Raw genomic sequence first — 13,209 nt, forward strand, 5'->3', positions numbered from 1 at the left:
TCTCAGGGTAGAATTTATAGCAGAGGATGAAAAGATGAGATATTGCCACAGAGCTTTTTTTTTTTTTTTTTTTTTTTGAAAAATTGCTGCATTAAATATTAAGAGCACCACAGTCACTTCAATTGATATTCAGCAATTAAGAACACACACATTATCACCTCCGTCTTCCTGCCCCTGCAGAGGATGGAAATTTATCATGAGCGATGTGGAAATATATTCAAATAAATCCACTTTGCTGGAGAGTCAAGCAGAGGACTAAACTCTATCCATCATTTGTGCTAGATGGAAGAGAAGAGAAAGAATGGATAAGAGATCTCCACACCTAAATACCTCTGTGCCACAGAGGGTGATGGAGTGGGACAAAAAAACTACGCCAGAAAGAAAGAAAGAAAGAAAGAAAGAAAGAAAGAAAGAAAGAAAGAAAGAAAGAAAGAAAGAAAGAAAGAAAGAAATGTATTAATGAATAAATAAATAAAAGAAGTTGAAAGAACAGAAGAAATGAAAAGAAACATCAGAAAGAACAATATTATTTATTTTTCCATATGAATTCTGCTAGCAGGTCCATGAAACTGCAGATATTTCCCTGCAGGACTGAAGCAGTGCTGTAGATGAGAGGCTGGACTACAGGAAAGTTATTATATCCCAAATGTCAACTCCATTTTCATCTTATCCAACATTTTACTCCACACAAATGGTATTAACATTACAGAGTCAGTATCAGCTGGATTTGGGGTATCTTGGAATCTTGCGTGCCCACCAAAGTTGAATTTATTGTATCAAAAATATAGTAAAAATCCTACTGACCGAAAATTTTGAACAGTAGTCCATATCACAAATTTATAAGCTTAAACAAATGACAAAAGTAAAAAAAAATTATAAATACAATTCTCTTGCATATGTCAAAGTTTGACCCCCTGCATGTACTCGTTGCTAATAATAATGAAAGCATGTCCAGTACCAGAAACATTGCCCTGAAGATTGTGTGTCCATCCTTTGTCATGACCCAGTAACTTTCCTGCAGCGCACAGAACACACACACTTCCTCAAACAGGCCTCACCTGACCACAGCACCTCCACACCTGTCTGCTCTAATCAGTGCTGTGTGACAGATACGCACCGCTGTGTGTGCGTGCATGCGTGTGTGACAGGTAGACAGTGCCGTCACTTCATAAACACATGTTTTTTCCGACACGCTTCACCTCTCTCCAATCCCTCTGTCTGTCCTGTCCTCTCACTCCCAAAATGCCTCCCCGGCTGTGATGCAATGAAATCTGACAGTGGATTTCACATTGATCTCCACACACAAGCGTGGCTCACGAGGCTTTGATGGTTGCTGCAATCAGCCTTATCATTGCGTTTTTTGACCTCTCTCACTCCTGTTTCCCCTCAAACTCTCCTGCTATATCAGCAGTTTTACACCGTTCGGATCGTTGATAAAGCCATAGATGATTTTTGTTATACCCGAATGCCAATTGGAGTCTTATAGACCAAAACTATCAGAACTCACCGGGATGAGGTCGAGAGTCAGAATCGTGTGAGTTTAAGGCCAGTTTCCAGCTCATTAGGTGGGCTGCAGCTCGAATCTCAAGGGAAGCGTGTCAACAGTGACAAGCCAGTGGTTCTGTTCCATTACAAAAGGCGCACAAAGGTAAAATACAAAAACGACATGTTGTGGGGTCTATACATGAAGGTTTTGTGAAGTGTAAACATGGCTTATAAAATAACAGGTGTAAACATACACAGATAGTTGCCAGGTCATGTGTGTGTTTGCTAAGGTGTTCTGGATTTTATTGTTACAAGCTGATGTTGAATACTTAGCTCAAATACCTGCACCAAGAATAAGAGCCGCATTGTTTACATATAATAGCATCCTTGTATTTCAGAATAAATATTGAAAAAGAAATGCAAGATGTATGTGTGTGTTTCTGCACTCGTACAATGACACCCTCCAGTCTGCTGGTGTATTTTAAAGAGGACGCACTTCTGTGGGACTATATTAGCATACCAATAGAGCTCCTGTGCTGCGGAGCGGAGGAGAAAAATTGAATTGGAAGGACAAGGAAGATCAGTGCTGTCGGATGGAAGCCACTTCATTGGATCAGAAATGTGTGCGAGTACGGCTACCTGTGGTGAGCTGGCATGAACGCACAGATTATGCAGAATAGCCTCATCTGGACAAGCAAAAATATCAAACAACACACATATATATGGCCAAATACGCTAAAAATAACAGAAAAGGGATGGTAAATATTGTGTCATCTATATATACACCATTATCTTAGCTGTTTTTTGCTTTTCCATTTAAAATGCCAGCTATATGAATTGCAATTCTGCATCAGGTTTGCAAACTCAATTCAAATGCAATTTAAATTCAGAAAATGAATTTGAAAATAAATAGGAATCTAAAAGGCATTTTAATTCAAATCTTGCACAACACTGAAATGTCTTTGCCACTGGAAGACCATTAGTTTCCAGCTGAATTTGTGCAAGACTATGTGTGAACATGCATGCAGCCTAATGTCAAAAAGGAAGTTAAATTGAGGAAAAGAGAATGGGGGAGTGAAAGACGAGAGAGGAGACACAGAAGAGCCCCTCTGGATCTCACCCGCTGTGTCATCAATGATAATCCAGCTCCTTCATCACATAACCCTCACCTGCATCTCTCACTCAGACAGAGTGACTTCCTTCACCTGGATCACATGCTTCCCTACTTCCTAGGGCTCTCTCATCTGCTCCCATCATCTTATTATCTGTCACTTTATCAGATAAAGAGTGTCTCTGTCTATCTGAGCGCCGCTCCACATGCCACCCTGCTGCGTTCATAATTACGCCTGAAAATTGTTCCCACCTATAGCCTTTGTCTTCTCTCCTGCTCTTTGCCATCATTCTGCAGTGGAAATGTAACAATCTAAATTATCATTAAATCTAACACCTTCACCCCCTCATAAATCATATCAAATCATCCCAGTCTCTCCCTATTTCTCCTCAGGAAACGGCACAATAACACACTATCATTTGGACTCTTTTTAGCTTTCTACTACTGACTGATAGAGTACTTAAGTGCTGTCTCTCTAATATAACCCAGCATGTTGCTAACTTAAGGACATGATTCTTTTTATGAAGCATAAAACACACTTCTGTTCACATTTTTGGGGTTGATAAAATATGCTGTGTTTATGTATTTAAAATGTAAAATTACTTTGAATATATTTAAAATTATATATATAAAATTTGAATATATTTAAAAATAATTTACTCCTGTGATGATAAAGCAGAATTTCAGCACTATTACTCCATTTACATGATCCTTCTGAACTTTTTTTTTTTTGTGAAAGTTTTTTTCAGGGTCCTTTGATGAATAGAAAGTATTCTATAAAATAACCATTGATTATCCCTTACTTAATTTGAATTAAAAAAGTTTTTCAAATTTTAAAAAAAATGACATTATCTGTTTTTGCAAATTAACTCTTCGTATTTAAAATCTAAATTAAAATGAAATTAAATTAATTATTGTTTTTGTTTTACACTTTCCAATATACTTTTAAATAATGTTTAAATAATTATAATAATATATATATTTTTTTTAAATGGCTTCAACCTTAGTAGGTCCAAACTTTGTTTCAGTTTTACCTCTCTACCCCTACTTACTTGTCTAGACTATACTGTCATATAAATAAAAGCAAAAAAAAAAAACTCTACTTACTGGTCCAAAAAAGTTTATTTCTTTTATTTGAGAAGGGTTCAAGGTATGAAGAGCACTTTCAAACCTTTACTTTGATTCAGCCTAAAAGTCTACAAAGCTCATTTCTACAAAAAAAAAAAAAAAAAGACCATAGCCGAGCATTTAGCCACCAATAACACACTACTCTTACTTTTACAGCAAGAAAAAAAAACCTTAAAATTCATAGATGCTTTAGGTATAAAAGCCAATGGAACAAACAAATAGAGTGGCCACTTTATTGTTGTAACTGTGTTGCATGTGAACAATGAGAGAAACATAGAAAAGCAACAACTGGAAAGAAGTACACAACTGTTGAATTGTCCAAACACTGGTCTATTCCATTGCTCCTTACCTCCTCTGTAAGTTTTAATTATATATAGACACTTACCAGCACACTTGGTCCGAGTGATGAGGGGTGGTCCCGGTGGTCCAGTGCCACCCTCCCCAGGTCGGGTCAGAAGAACCTTAATCTCATACTCCACATCCGGATCCAAATGCCAGAGCTTGTAGGTTGGTGAATCCACGACGTGTGTCTCGGCCCAGTTTCCAGTGGTGGTGCGGTACTCCACCTCTTTCAGGATGATGGGGCCGTCGCCGATGATGGAGTTGGCATTTGGTTTGATCCACAAGTAGGTGGCACCAACTGCGAGAAGCTCAGGTGGAGCAATTGGTGTGGGGGGTGCTGAAGAAGATAAAAAGAACAGGATCGTTTCCATTAGGTTGATTATTATCTACAATCTTTTTTTATCACAACACAATCAACCACTTTGGCATCATAGAAAAGGCTATTTTATCATCATGTTGCCTTAAAATACTCTTGGGAATTTTAATCAATGTTTTATCAGCATATTTTTGATTATTCTTCATGAATAGCATGTTTGTGTACAAACTAACAGATTCATCAAACACCCATTATGATCAATACCAAGTATCTTCAATAAATGAATAAATCCATATTTGAAAGCGGTGGAAGAAGCAACAGAAACAAATGAAAAAAGTGGCTGCACTGAAATGCCTCAGCCATTTCTGGCAATAATTTTTCAGCAAATTTTAAAAGTTGTTGAAAGAGCAATTAAGGGCTGTAGAAAGTAATCTCGCTTCACTATTACACTGCATTCAGCCATCATTTCACATTTGCTTTTGTAGCGCAAAATGGTGAGAGGAAAATGAAGGCTGGAATTACAGTGAAGCATGTGGCCGAAGCTTTGAAGCTCATTAAGGGATATCAGACAGACTTGCTTGGCCGGCAGAATTGTTAGAATAAATGGAATGAAACGTTTCCTGGAATCCCAGTTGAGAAGGTGGGCTATAGCTTTTCCCTAAACACTTAGCTAAGCTCTCTTCCTCTCCCTCTCTTTCTCCATTGCTTCTACCTACTCACATTAAATCCACTGGAGACAGCTTACGGCTTGCCCTGCATTAACTTCCTGTCTCTGCCTGTCTCTTCTTTCTTTGTCTCACTGCCGTTGAGCACCTCAGATTTACCCTCAAACCTGTAAAAGGTAAACAATGTTTATTTTTTTATTTTTTTTGCTTGCTTCCTTCCATCATTGTTTACTCCCTTCCATTCCTTTTTCTTTTTCTTCCCTTCCCCTTCTTTTTCCGAATTTTTTTCTTTTCTACCTTACATCCATAGTTAGTTTCTTGCTTCCTCTCTCCCATTTCCTTCCTTTCTTTCTCTCAATCACTTTATTTTTTTGTTCTTCCTTGATTGCTTTCCATTTCCTTGCTTCTTTCCTTGCCCTTTTCTCTCCATTTCCTTCCTTCTTCCATTCCTCCCCATTTACTTCCTCCCACCCCTTTTCCTTCTATCCTTCCTTGCTTGCTTTTCATTTTCTTCCTTCCTTCCTTTTTCTTTCCATTTCCTTCATTCCTTCCTCCCTTCCTCCCCATTTCCTTCCACCCTTCCTCCTCTTTTTTCTTTTTCCATACTTCCTGGCATTCCATTTCCTTCCTTATTTCCTTCCTTTTTTCTCTCCATTTCCTTCCTTCCTTCTTCCATTCCTCCCCATTTCCTTCCTCCCAGCCCATTTCCTTCATCCTTCCTTTCTTCTTCCCTCCATTCCTCCACCCTTCCTTCTTCCCCATTTCCTTCCTTCTTTCCATACTTCCTTTCTCCCCATTTCCTTCCTCACTTTCCATTTCCTTTCTTTCTTCTTTATTTCTTTCTTCTTTATTTCAAGTAAATAAGAAAAAGAACCCTAGCAACCACATAATGACTTTGCAACCAACCAGAACCCCTTAACAATGACCTGGTCGAGCCACAAAGAAACTTTCTCCATTAAATGTAAATATAACAACAATAACAATATTGTTTCTCGATTCATTTTACGTTTCCAATGAAAAAATACATTCAGAATAATCTTCCTCATTTTATAATTTCTTTCTTTTTCAGTTCCCACTTTCCATCTTCTAATCTTCTTTTTGGCACTCTCTCTCTCTCTCAGCAGGAGAGGGTTCAGACAGACACTAATCCAGGGTTAGAGGTGAGTAGCAGTGCATGAAGGGTTCATCCGAGCATGGAAGAGCCACCCAGGCCCACTCTAATGAGAGGCTGCTGTCTCTACTGTGCCATGTAATCAACTGAGCCAGATTACCAAAGCCCATTTACCCACAGCTGATAACCACTGACTCCCTCAGCTGCCCGGAAAGGATATGCTCTGTCTCGGAGAAGAGAGTTTAGACGTGACCCGTCAACCTCTGAAGCTTAAGAGCGTTTAGTGCTTGAAATGAAAATGAAGGTGGGAGAAAATAAAAATGATAACAGAAAGGAAGGAGGAATAATAAGAAGTAAACAGAGATTACCACAGAAAAAAGACAGGAAATATAGGAGGGTAAGAGAAGGGAAAACATTTTCTGTGGAAAAGTTCCACCTTAATAGTCTTTATAATATTCTGAGCCTATTGGATATTTTGTTGGCAATTGTATTGGCTTAGGAAATTAATATGTGTAATACTTAAGCATAGGGGTGTGTTTAATTCCCTAACCATAAGCATGACCAATAATTTACCGTAGTAAACCCCAGTAATAATGACTACAAAACAAATTTTCAACACTTTAGGTTGAAATTTGATATTGCTTATGGATAATGTGTTATTTATCATATGAATGGACTCCAGCATGTTGTTCATCAAGGTAGCTGTCACATCTAAAATGCAATTTTGAAGTAGTTCCCTTGTTCAAACCATTAATACACTTCCATCGCTTAATGCATTTTCAGCAGTCTTTATGTCAGCACATTGTCTTGACATGGGCATTTATGGTCCTGCAGTTGATAAAATCTGTGATTAGTGGAGAGTTTTAGGATTGAGCATTTATGATTGCAGCTTGATTGAAATGAGGTTTGGATGCTGCTGAGGACTGGCTGAATTTTGGTTATTGCTTGTTGATGACTGACTGAGTGTTATTGTACTCCGGATGATTTACAAACTATTTTGAGCTTCCAGCCTTGACGATGTTGTTGTTGATTAGCACAGTGGTTTGGGGCTACGTCACTAGAGAGATCAACATATGTTCATTATATGAATGTTAAAACATCTGACGTCTATTAATTACTTTGTAGTCCCATTCAGAACACATATTGCTTAGGATGATGCAACAGTCTTGACAAAGAAATAAAATATTGTGGTATCATGACATAGAGCTACTAACAACTGCAAGTGCATGAACATAGTGAGGGAGGGCTTGTATATAAATATGCTGGCAGAACAAAAACAAATATATGAATGACACAAAGGCTTCAGCTCATCTCAGCTACTTCTAAAGTTCTCCATTTCTTATGTCAGTGTATTCTCTCATAGAGATAAAATGAGGAAATATGCTAGGCTCAGACAGAACTGCACAGTATGGATACAGATAACAAAAGGAGCATTACCCGTTCACCAGGGGTGCCTTTCACTCCAGGAAAAACCTATTTTCTACAGACATAAGAGGTTTCCTGCACACACTATTTACTATTTCAGGTGAAGAACTCCATGTGTGTGAGAGAACACAATTCGAAATACTCTTTTCTTATCAAATTCCTTTGATACACAAAGTTCATTCCCATTTCCACTGATACTTTGCCATCCGTTCAGGAATATTAGCAGCAATGTGGTGATTGGAGTCCCTGTGCAGGTGTATGTGTGTCCATGTGGCTGAGCGCCCCTGTAATTTTACCCTTTATCACCTGGTGTCCGCAGGGAGGTTTTAAAACCAGCTGGATTTGCGAGAAATCTCCAGAAATCCCACCCTACTATCTGATCAAAGCCCACCGGGTTTGTCTGATAGCAGAGCTGGAGGAGAGAAAGATGAGCTCCAGCGTCAAATGGGAATTTGTAGCTGTGAAACAACAGTAATTGCAATCTGGTTTCTCGTCTGTCGGAACAACCAATTCAACAGAAACCGAGAATATGGCTACAGTATTAGAAAGTTTAGAAAGATTTAATCTTGAACTAAAGTTTTTTAAATATATATATATATATATATATATATATATATATATCCACAAACTGATGCAAAAACTGATACATACACATTCGTGCTTGCATAAACACTAGAGCAGGGTGATAAATTAGTAATGATATATTGACATATTAAATTTTATTTTAGCTGTAAAATTATGTATATTGCTTACGCCATTCAAATGTTTGGGGTTTCTCTTACCAAGGCTACATTTATATGTTCAAAAATACAGTATGAACAGCAATATTGTAAAATATTATTGCAGTTCTAAATAAACATTTTCCATTTTATATATTATAACTTAATATATGACTTAAGTTGTTTCTGTGATGCAAAGCTGAATTTTCATCATCCATAACTGTTACATAAAACAGTTATGCTGCTTAATATTTTTGTGGAAACCTTGATACTTTTTTAGAGATTTATTGATGCAAGAAAGTTCACAGGAACATCATTTAATTGGATTTTTGGTAATATTGTAAAAGTCTTTACTGTCACTTTTGATCAGCTGAATGTTTCCTTGCTGAATACTGATACTATATATTTATATACCAGCTCTACAAATGTTAAACCTCAACTTGGCTTCACTTCAAGCTCTTCCAAATAAGATTGATTTTGCTAGTATCATTGAAAATAAAGTCTAATACGTTACACAACCATAAAAGCATTAATAACATCAAAACATATTGTGCAACATCCTCAGAGTTTTTTATTTCAAATAAGAATTGCATCACATTATGCCAAAAATCACAGGAGCACTTCAGAACAATTGCAAAGCTCTCCATAGCACTGGGAAGCTCTCTGCACACCAAGACTACTGCAGCACCCACAAAGATACATCCTCCATACCTACAGCCTCATGGGAAACAGTTCAGAATGACTCACACAGTTGTTTCGAATCATTTGCTTTATTGTTTGGATCAAACCCCTGAAAAACAGCTCAGGGGAAGCAGATGAGAGATGTCAGGAGAGATGCAGTCTGTGCTTTTGACCTGACCCTTATCCCTTGATGCAGTATCTCTGTGGAAGGTTGATTCTCTTTGTCAGGAAAAGGAACTACAATTCCCACTTTTTTATTCCTTCCATCTAAAATCTAATTCCTCTTCTATTTTTTTTTTTATAGTTGTGCATCAGTGATAGAAAGGTTTTCGTTGAATGCACTCACAGAACGCTTTAATCAAAACACCATACTGAGCATTGTAGAAGAGCAGGGAACAAGAGAAATACAGCGGAGGAACACTGTAAACATACAAGCGTGGTAAGAACAGCGTGAGAGGAGAGAAGGCTCTTCAAACCCTCTTTCAGAAGAAGTACATACAGGTCTGGACAAATGAAAGCAATGCACGCGGAAGGGACAACAAGAGAGGGAGACAGTGAAAATAAGGGAGGAGGGGTCTTTCGCTAGACTGAATTCACAAACCCGGCACTGTTCAAAGATGCCATGCTGAGGACACCTGTGCATAAAATTCAAAATTCTGCTCCAAATAGATCTCTGGACTCAGTGAGATGTAAAACACACACACACACACAAATATATCTTCCAAAATCTAGCGAGCTGCCTTATGGTATACTGCCTACAGAGGCCACATCCTAAATGAAGATTCATAAGGTCAGAAATGCAGACCAGTAATAGAAAAACTAGATAGATAGATAGATAGATAGATAGATAGATAGATAGATAGATAGATAGATAGATAGATAGATAGATAGAGTTTTTCTGCAATGTACATGCATAATGCTACATTTGAAGTATCTTATAGAAGCTGCATAATTAAACTACCCTGCAACAGTTTTCAAAGTCCCATTCAGACAAGACAGTTCACTCTTTGGCCTTCTTGGCTAGTATTTACTTGGGTAATAATATATATATATATATATATATATATATATATATATATATATATATATATATATATATATATATATATATATATATATATATATATATATATATATATATATATATATATATGTATATACTAAAACAGCTATAATTTCTGTGTTAATAAAATATTCCATTTGAGTAATAACATCCGTCAACAATGGTTTTATAAAATAATCATAGATGGCTTTATTAACTGAAAGAGTCTTCCCGTTTATCCCTAAGAGATTTTTCCCATTTATTTTTCTACAAGTGGTCAGCATCACATTTCTTATGCTCTCTCTGCAGCCTTTGACTTGGTAGCTCACCTGCAATGCCATATAATGCTGTCTAGGTAGGCAGCTCACTAGATTTTGGAAATTGAACAACTGTATTCCTGTGAGATGGAGAGTCTGTGAAAAAGCTATGTATTTCAATGCACATATGCCGGGTACTTGGAGAGCAGTGCATCAAGAGGCTACGGAATACAAACTAAATAAATAAATAGTCACACAGACAAATAAAGTGGCTGCGAGTGTTTGAAGTGCTAACTCCTCGGCTCCTGCTTATCTGGGCTGTAGTATTACTGTGCTCTAATCCATCTCTGTAGTGAAGGCCGCTCGCAGGCAGTCTACGGACACACACACAGACTTCCGAAATCCTTCACTAATACTTCTCTCTGTCTGAGTGTAGATAGCAGTGCTTTCTGCATCACACCATCACACACATCAACACCTCTCGCAAAAAACACACACAGACCAGCAACATTTGCAGACATTTAGGTATGCGTTGAAACTCAACACGCACAAGCTGCAAACTCACTGGATTTCCATCCAATATCCAGAATCCACCCACAAGCTCTGTTCCAAAACCTAGAAAGCTCCCTACTTAGACAGCTGACCTCTAAGGAAAGTAACATGTAATAATAAAAGAAAAAAACACTCAACATAGACTGAAAATCTGCACAGTACACGACTACATGTAACGAAGCAGCAGCTCAAAATTATTTCCTATACACTTTGGTACTTTGTTGTTACAGGTAAAACATACATTAAATATAATAAATTATAATAAAAACTAAATCTGTAAAGAAAAATTTTAAATGCTGCCTTAAAATTTGGCCCAAGAGCTTAAAAATCATTATCACTTAATTTTTCATACAATATGTAAGGGAGAAAAAAAGCTTGATAAAGTATCATTCATGCCTTTTCAAAATAATAAAATAAAATAAGCACTAAAAGCACAGTTTTTGTTATGCAAATTAAGGACATTAGAAAAAAGTAAAAAATTAAATAAGAAAAATCTGCAGTCTACTGCATTCTTTTACAGTAGGTTAATATTCCCCACATGCCCTTCATCAACTACACGAACATCATGCCAAACAGAGACTACAGAGAATCGATCCAGATTATGCCCTGGAGTTCAGTCCCAGATTACAACTGTCACCTGTCATTAGCACCTTTACCTGAGGCCATCGCTCTGTCTATGAATCCATTAGCTATATCAACACTATATTATTCTCTTTCATTCACTCCCACATGTAAGGTCCAACGCTGACCAGCAGCATATCAATAAGGCCATAGTGGACACAGTCATTCGCACAGACCTTGCTATTATTCTGCTGATGTGAGTCTGTGGAGAGAGTGTGGTGTGGATGAAGGGCCCCTGGGGGCCTCCTGTCTTGTCAGAGACAGAGTTGGGTTTCATGAACCATGGGGACGCCAAGACCTGCATGCTAACTAGCCTAGCGCACTGCCTCTGCCACACTGAGAGGCACAGGCCTGTAATTCACTGAGAGATTCAAGAAGAGTTCATCTCTATATCAGAACACTGAAGTCAGTAAGGCTTCAAGAGATTTCTATAGACATACGGTAATTGTATTCATTTTAATTTACAATGAAAATAGAAGCATACCAACTGAATATATACAAACACACACTCACACACATTACCGTATTTCTGAACAAATAATGTAGCCTCAGTATAAGAGATTTCTTTCTTTCAAAAACATTAAGAAAATAAATGTAATATGTAATTATATATGTTTAATATGTAAATATATATATATATATATATATATATATATAGCTGTGCGTTAATACAATTTAAAATGACATTGCAACAATATAAACAATTACCCATCCAAGGTTTGCTATATTGTATATATTGTTGTTCATGTATCCAGGTAAGATGTAAGAAAAGTAAGATGTACTATCCAGCTTGCAAGATGTATTACTGTAAGCATAATATAAATATTGGAAATGAAGTATTTTTTTAGGAAGTATGAAAAAAAAAATCATAGAATCAGGTACATGCCTAATGCTACATTTGAAGTATGTTATAGAAAGTCTGCAACAGTTTTCAAAGTCCCATTCAGACAAGACATTTCACATTTTGGCCTCCTAGACACACATTTTATTTTTTTATTTTATTTTATTTTTTTTATTTTTATTTTTAGTACAATTTAAATGGAAGTGTACTATGGATTACACAAAAATATTAAGCAGCAAAACATTTTTTTTTTTTTACCATATTAAAAAAAAAATGCAGCCTTGGTGAGCATAAGATACTTTTTTCAAAAAAAAAATAAAAAAATAAAAATAAAATAATAATTGCAAACATTTGACTGATATCTATCAGATCAATTATTTTGAGAGAAGCTGTTTTCAACCACTAATATCCCACCCAGATGAATGGGTTTTCCCACCTCCAAAATCCTAATTTAACCCAAAGACTTTTTTAATAACCTGTGCAAATGGTTTCTTCCTGAATGAATCTAAAACTTTTCTTTCTCCCTCTGACACTGTGATGCAAATGTGTATAAATGGGCTAATAAGGCACAGAGGGTTTTGGGTTAAAATTGCATCAGGGTGAGATTGTGAGAGGACATGAGAGAGTGAAATGACTGTCAGAATGAATATTACTTAACACAGATTAGCATACATTAAATATGAAAACCGGGAGAGCTTTGACACCACATAGGCTTGAAGTAGAGATAAAGAAAACAGAAATTGAAAAGGGGAAAAAAGAAATAAAGATGATAATGCAGCCAGATGAAAATTATTGTACGTCAAATGTGTCTGAGACAGAAACGAAGAGTAATGAGAGGAAAGTGCTGCCCACAGGAAAGATAAATCACAAAAGACATCTCAATTGTTGCTCATAGACTAAAAAAGATTAAATA

At 36.8% G+C, this 13,209-nt stretch overlaps 1 protein-coding gene across 11 annotated transcripts in view; it reads right to left on the bottom strand.

Moving 5' to 3' along the window:
- The window catches only part of ptprt (protein tyrosine phosphatase receptor type T), a 224,380-nt gene that overhangs the window by 123,169 nt on the left and 88,002 nt on the right, over positions 1-13,209 (bottom strand). For all 11 annotated transcript variants that reach the window (XM_026265953.1, XM_026265954.1, XM_026265942.1 and 8 more), the window contains exon 7: positions 4,110-4,403. In XM_026265953.1, the coding sequence (XP_026121738.1) occupies positions 4,110-4,403 (294 nt within the window). The remainder of the gene's footprint in view (positions 1-4,109; positions 4,404-13,209) is intronic.

The sequence above is a fragment of the Carassius auratus genome, chromosome 6 (assembly GCF_003368295.1).
Source record: "Carassius auratus strain Wakin chromosome 6, ASM336829v1, whole genome shotgun sequence".
Lineage (NCBI taxonomy): Eukaryota > Metazoa > Chordata > Actinopteri > Cypriniformes > Cyprinidae > Carassius > Carassius auratus.